The 7,113-nt window shown below is 41.6% G+C and overlaps 1 protein-coding gene across 1 annotated transcript in view; it reads left to right on the forward strand.

Annotated features, from left to right (window-relative positions):
• The window catches only part of LOC309695755 (tumor necrosis factor alpha-induced protein 2-like), a 173,632-nt gene extending 168,354 nt beyond the window's left edge, over positions 1–5,278 (forward strand). Inside the window, exons 12-15 of the mRNA XM_082516622.1 lie at positions 32–151; positions 267–422; positions 1,622–1,743; positions 4,718–5,278. Coding sequence (XP_082372748.1) covers positions 32–151; positions 267–422; positions 1,622–1,743; positions 4,718–4,859 — 540 coding nt within the window. The 3' untranslated portion in view covers positions 4,860–5,278. The remainder of the gene's footprint in view (positions 1–31; positions 152–266; positions 423–1,621; positions 1,744–4,717) is intronic.
• The last annotated feature ends 1,835 nt before the right edge of the window (positions 5,279–7,113 follow it).

Raw genomic sequence — 7,113 nt, forward strand, 5'->3', positions numbered from 1 at the left:
TAAAAAACTGTGTTATTTGTTCCTCACACAGCCACACTACCAGAAACTGGGAACCAGTGACTGGCTGAAGAAGAACACGTTTGAGAAGCTGCTGAACAGCACTGAAGACCAGCTTCAAGAACTTCAGGGTTCCAGTCAGTCCTCTTACCAGGTAAAAGGAGGAAACTTTATAATGGACTGAATGGCCATTATTGCCTTCATTGCCACCTTTTTAGTAAAAGGATTATGATGCGCTCTGACTACTTAAATACTTGGTTTAAATTCAGGAGCTGATTGGTCGGCTTTACCAGGAAATGACAGTGGAATATGTCCAGAGTCTCCTGAAAGGAGAGGTCAAACTGAAGGACAGCAATCAGCAGCAGAAGGCTTACGAGACTGTGCAAGAAAATGGAGAGAAACTGCACGAGCTGTTTGCCAGAATGGTGAGACTTGATCTTTAATGCACACTTTAACTGAGACACAAATTAAATCAATCAAGCACAAACACTGATCAGCAAAACATTGTTTGACAGGGTGAATCAGAATCAGAAAGGGTTTTATTGTCAAATGTTGAGCAGGTTTACAACATTAGGAAATTGCTGTGGTACTTATTGCAAAACATACTGTGAGACAAACGCTTAAATAAACATAAAAATTTAAATTAAAAGTGCTAAGCAGATTGATATATACATGTATGCAGGTGATGATCAGTGCAAAAATGGAACAGATGCACAGAACACAGTATAGTGTCATGTGTTTGTGGTGGGAACAGTCATATGGTTATTGTTCATGAGTCCAACAGCAGAGGGGAAGAAACTGTTCTTCTGCCTGAGGGGAGCAGGTCGAACAAGCTGTGTCCAGGATGAGAAGGGTCAGCTGTGATCCGAGTTGCACGCCCCAGTGTCCTGGAGGTGTACAGGTGCTGCAGAGATGGGAGTCTGCAGCCAATCACCATCTCAGCAGAGCACACAACACGCTGCAGTCTGTTTGTCCCTGATGGTGGCTCCATCATACCACACGGTAATGGAGGAGATGAGGATGGACTCAATGATTGCAGTGTTGTTGGCAGGTTGAATTTCTTCAGCTGCCTCAGCAAGTACATCCTCTGCTGGGCCTTATGACGGAGGTGATGGTGGGCTCCCACTTGAGGACCTGGGTGTTGGTGGTACCAAGGAAGCGGAATGAGGCGAACAACCTTAGTCACAAATTCAACTAACTACACTAAAAGAACCGTTGACGGGCTGTATTTAAGTTTTGAAATTTACCCTCTTACTTTGGTTATACTTTTAAAATCAAGTGAATAAAAAGAAAAATCAGTAAGAAATAGAAAAAAGACATTTCTCAATAGATATTGGATCTGGAATGATGAGAGGACAAGGAGTGGGAGGGGGTCACTATTATGATACAGGGATTATAATAAGCTAAAATGAATCCTTTGCCATTGCAGTACAGGACTGGAGCAAATTTTCAGCCTGTGTAACTGAAAGAATTTAAAATTCACATTTACTGCCCAGCTAGCTTAAAATTCCAGTGCAATTACTCCAGAAGAAAAAACATCATTATTTCCAAAAACAGCAGCTATGCTGATTACAGTTTGGGGAAACTTGCAGACTAAACTGACGTCACTGATTTGTCTTCACAGGGATCCAAACAAGACTGGTTAAAGGAAATCCTGACCAAGATTGCAGAAGTGCTAAAACTCCAAGATATTCCTGCCATACAGATGCAAATCGTTTCACTGGGATCTGCTTATCCCGACCTCAGGTAAACAGGAAGCTGACTGAGCGAAACATCTTAATTGGTATCAGATATATCTTGTGAGCAGGATGAGCTACATTCATGGGAACTAACATGAGCTGAAAGTAGATGTGCTGCCTTTCTATTTTACATTACCAGTTTCACTGATAGTGCACTGAAACAGAGAACTAAATAAAACATGCTGGCATGAGAGAAGCAGCAGCAGCTGTGAGTAGATGAAGTCAATAATTCTTGTTAATTAGAGTTAAAAGGAGAGTTTTTTCCAAATGTGGCACCAGAAACCAAACTGTCTTGTTCTGGTCTTCAGTTTAGCAAAGGTCTGGGGTAGGGGTGGGTTTTTATAATCGATTTATCGATTAAAATCGATTCTGGCTTGGATAACGTAAAATCGATTCATTAAAATCCTGAATCAATTTTTTAATATAAATTTATTTTGCCCGAAATGCCAGAATCTCTGGTGAAATCTCACAAAATTTCAAGAACCACCAAACAGCTAAGACAGTAAATGAGAGCAGGAACACGGATTCTGCACAAAGACTTAAACACACAGCGCAACATCAGAATCAGTTAGATGTCGCCCTTCTCACAGTCGGGGCTGAAAGCTGACAGCTCGCTGATTCTGATGTTTCGGCGGGTCGGCGCTTTGTGTTCACGCCCTTCATGCGCTGATTCTAAAGCTGTTAGTTTGATGTCTCTCCGAACAATATTGACTGAACCAGCAGCAAAAGAAGATCCAAACTACGCTTCACATAAACATCGTCATGAATTCACTCTGACTTTTACTGTTTTGCTTCCACCACGATGCACAGCTCTCCCCCCCTCCCCCCCCCCCCTCTCTTCAACAACAGTTTCCCGTCTAAAAATCTGTTTTCTTCATTATTCGCTTGCTTGTTACGCACAACTCTACCGTTGTTTACAGCGCTGTCGGCCGACGTTTTTTTTCCCTTTTACATTCTTCCGGAAAGAAAACCTAATTTCTGCCGTTCAATACTGAACAAATGTAAACTTTTTAAAATGATGCAAAATGCAAAACGCTTAGTCGTGTCTCTAATAAAACCGCTGTAACGTCAGAGGTAATGTTCATGTGTTGATTAATGGTTTTCTTTCGTTTTTGATGTACTGCAGAATATTTTTATAAAATCCCAGGCCAGGAAACTCGCCTTCATGTTTTTCTGTTTTTTATCTTCAGCTACTTTGACACAAAGGCATCTGCTGTGACGCTCACACCTTTGATAAAGTCTTGCGTGTGTCAGCTTCCTTTTTATAGATACAAAAATATGTAAATGTCCTGATCTGAATTATAATATTTCTGACTGTCAAAATTTCCCAGATTCAAATCGAATTGAATTGAATCGAATCGAATCGATTCGGGACCTTGTGAATCGGAATTGAATCGATTCTAGAAATCAGTGACGATACCCAGCCCTAGTCCGGGGCTACGTTCAGGGCCATCACTAAAGGAGCTATAAAAATTACTGGGCATTAAATCTGTTCAGACCAGTGTCTACCTCCTTCAGACTGACAGGCTGGTGGAGCGGCTGAACAAGACTTTAAAGTCCATGATTCATAAGTTCATACATGAGGATGAACGCAATTGGGATCGCTGGTTAGACCCTCTGTTTGCAGTGAGGGAGGTACCCCAGACCTCCACAGGATTTTCTCCTTTGAGTTGCTGTAGAGCAGACAGCCATAGAAGGTGCTCGACCTGATTAAAGAAAACTGGGAGAAAGGGTCGAGCCCCGTGAAAAATGAGATTCAGTACGTGCTGGACCTGAGAGCAAAACTGCACAGGTTGGGGAGTCTGTCACGGGCAGGTGCGTCCGCAGGTGGAGGAAACAGCAGCGATTGCATCCTGTCTGCGCCGGAAGACCAAAAAGGAGGTGGGACGTCTCCTGGGGCTGGCAGGCTACTACTGCCGGTTTGTGCCTAGGTTCGCGGACCTGGCCAGCCGCTTGACCGATCTCACCAGGAAAGGTGCCCCCGATCTGGTCCAGTGCCAGGTGGCGTTTGTGCAGCTAAAACAGGCTCTCTGTGGGGAGCCGCTGCTGTTCACACCTAACTTTTGGTGGTTGTGGCCGATTTCCTCTCCTGCTCGCGGGGGTGTACGTTCGGCTGGCCTCAGTCGGGCGGTGGGGGTGTGTGGGGGAGGTGTGGTTTCTGGCCTGCTGCAGCGGAGGAGTGACACAGTGAGCTCGCAGGGCGGTGCGCAGGCGGGAAGAACAGGTGTGCCTGACTGTTTCAATAACTGTGTGTTCTGTTTGGCAGTGAGAGCTGACATGAGACGTGTGTGTGTGACACAGAGTGAGGAGTGTGTGCATAAACAAAGAACTGTTCCTTTCACTTTCGAGACTGTGTGTGTGTGTTACAGGGTCCCATGTCACAATAAGTAAACTAAATGTGCACTTACAAATTGAACGAATGTGCTTAAACCAATCAATAAACTTATTGGAAACTAAAGTGTGTTATTGTGTTCAAATGAAGAAATAAAAATACACGAGAGTTACCAACTGTAGAGTGTGACCATGGGTTTTGCCATCACATGGAGAATCACATGCATTTCAGGCACGGATCCATTTCAGCAGTAGGAGTTCCACCTATTGTCACATTTCCAACAGAGGTGGACTGAGTCACATTTTCCATCTCCCCTCTTCTCAGCAGTTTAGATGATGGTGATGTGTTACTGACAGCTTTCAGTGTTTGCAGGAAGGATGTGTGTCAGGGGCAGACAGAAAAAGACATAACATGGCAATGAAACACAAGTTTAGACGGGATCAGTGAAGTTAGAACTTCTGCTGTTATTCGTATGTTGAAAGTGAAATAAAACATTGCAGATTCTATTTAGCTAAAAAAAAAAGCTCAATTTCTTTATATATTTTTTTTCTATATCAAATGTGGCAGCTTTCACATGACAATCCTTTTTTCACAGTCTCTGACTTTACGTCACTTTTTTAAAACCCTTTCTTCTTTCTGTCACCAACAGTGAAAAACATGTTTCGGCTCTGCTCAAACTCAAGACAAACCTCTCCAGAGCCGACAGGAAAATCGTCAAAACCACTCTGTCAGACACACTGAAAGAGAGCCGTGCTGATCCTGGAACCCGGAAGTTTTTCTCCAAAGTTTAAGTGAGATGAGCCGCACATTTGCTTCTTAGAGTATCACTGACTGAGAGTTTGGTTGCACAGCAGCAATATTATCGTGTATTATATTGTGTTACAGTCTATCTCTGTAAAGACATACAGAGTGAATGCCAGGGAAAAACCTTCAGATGCTACTTAGACTGAAATCCCGATTATACGCAGACTCTGTGATGGTGAATGCTTGCTGTAGTTACTGTATGTTATTGTATACATAAGCTAGATTTTACATTCATGCTGGCAATTTTTGTGCATTTCATAGAAACTGTGAATAAGTATGCAAGAGTCTGTTTTTACACACTTACAAACAGGTCAGTGTCGTTCTATTATATGTCGTTTTGTTTAAAAACTACAATGATATTAAAGTCTAGTTTTTTCATAAGTTGTATTTTATGCTATATTGTATTACAGAGAATTATACATGTCTCATGTACATAAAAAGATGTAAGTTGAGTTTTTTTAATAAATGTGCAAAAACCAGCTCAATTTGTTTTTACTGTTTACTCTGTTTAGTAGATGATCCACATGTAAACTAACTGGTTTATAGTATGTGGAAAAAACAGCAATAGTACTGGCAACAGACAGGGAATGGAGTTACAGTTAATGTCTATAATAAGTATCAACATGTGTTAATTATAAAAATCATAAGAATGATAACTGCAGGTTACAAGTGAACACTATAGCTTGATAGGTAATGCAGCATTATAGACAAACCCTACAGCAACTATCTCCACCAAAACCATGGAGGAGGAGAGGCTATGATCAAGGTAGCATGGAGGGAAGTTAGCCATTAATAGTTCAGAAATGGTTCTAAAAGATCTTCCCAGCTTGTGTAAATCTACAACTCTCCTTCTTAGAGGTTTATTTATTGAATCATATAAGGAATCATCTGATATTTCTAAGAAATTATCTTGCATGAAACCCATGGATCTTTGAGGAAGTCTTTTAAGAAATCCTGTGAAGTCCGAGGTTACATGGCTTTAAAGATTATATTTAATGAGCCGTTCATCAAGGGAGTATTAACAATAATCATCCACTGGTTTCCCGACCCAGAGAGGAATTGCTCTTCCGTGTCTCCAGCAGCTTTGAACAATTCTGGGAAATCATTGGCACGCTCAATGAATCCCAGTTTATTTAGTCATTGTTTATATACTTGTAGCTAATGAGCTGGGGGAGCATGTCTTGAAGGAAACTATTTTCAAAATGCGGCTTTTGTCCTGAAAGTGTGTCATAACTGCAGGACGTGGGATATTGCCTAGTCAGGGGGGAGGAGGTCACAGTAAAAAATTTCCCAATGAGAGGCAGAGGGAGTAAAGGAAAGCGAACTCATTAAAGGATCTAGTGATGAATTTGACTGGGAATAACCAGGCTGATAAGAAACTCCATGGTGCTTTCCTGCTATGACACTCTGACCTCCACAGTCTGTCAGTTTATTGTTTTATCAATATCTTTTGACCTTTTAACTTTTTCTGTTAAAAGGGCAAGATTTTTGAAAAAATAGAAGAGCGAGGGGGGATTTTTTTTCCCCCATGAAAATAAAGCAGGAATCTGTATGGGTCAATATACTCTGAAGCCTGTTACGGCCTGGGACAACAGCCTTGGTCCACAGCAGTTCGTGCTGTAAGATGCCGAAATAGAAGCTTCAGCTCTCGCCTTTGCAGGTGATGTAGATGATCAGGTATGATGGCTGACACTCAGTAAGAAGATGACCTGTTATGCTTTACTTATTTCTTAATCTTTCCCTCCTTTTTTTGTGGTCTTCTCTTTTCTTCTTGCTAGTCTGCCCCTCTCTGCCTGTGAGTTCTGGCACTGTTACACTGCAGCACATCTGGAAAGTATTCACAGCCTTATGATTTCGTCACACTACAGCCTTATTCCAAAATGGATGAATTCTACATACATTATCCAATAATGACAAAGTGAAATAAGTTTGCTTGAAATTTAGGGTTTGATTAATAATATAGCCCGATATCCTTCATCACCTGTACATGTTCCTGTCTGTCATCATCTCCAAATCTGGACCTGTATGCCTGCATGGACAGTATACACATGGCTTTAAAGGGCTGGGTTTATAGCTGAAGAAGAGAAATATCCATAGTGTTGCAAAACATAATAAACTTACTGTTTGTTTTGTCTAAAGATTCGTCAGATTTTTCTCCCTGTGAAAACTAGAACATGGGACCAGCTAGTCTCATTTTACCATGGTGATGTTGGTCTCCATCTAGTGGTGTTTGCTGGTGGT

The sequence above is a fragment of the Aulonocara stuartgranti genome (genome assembly GCF_965226115.1).
Source record: "Aulonocara stuartgranti genome assembly, chromosome: 19".
NCBI classification, from domain to species: Eukaryota; Metazoa; Chordata; class Actinopteri; order Cichliformes; family Cichlidae; genus Aulonocara; species Aulonocara stuartgranti.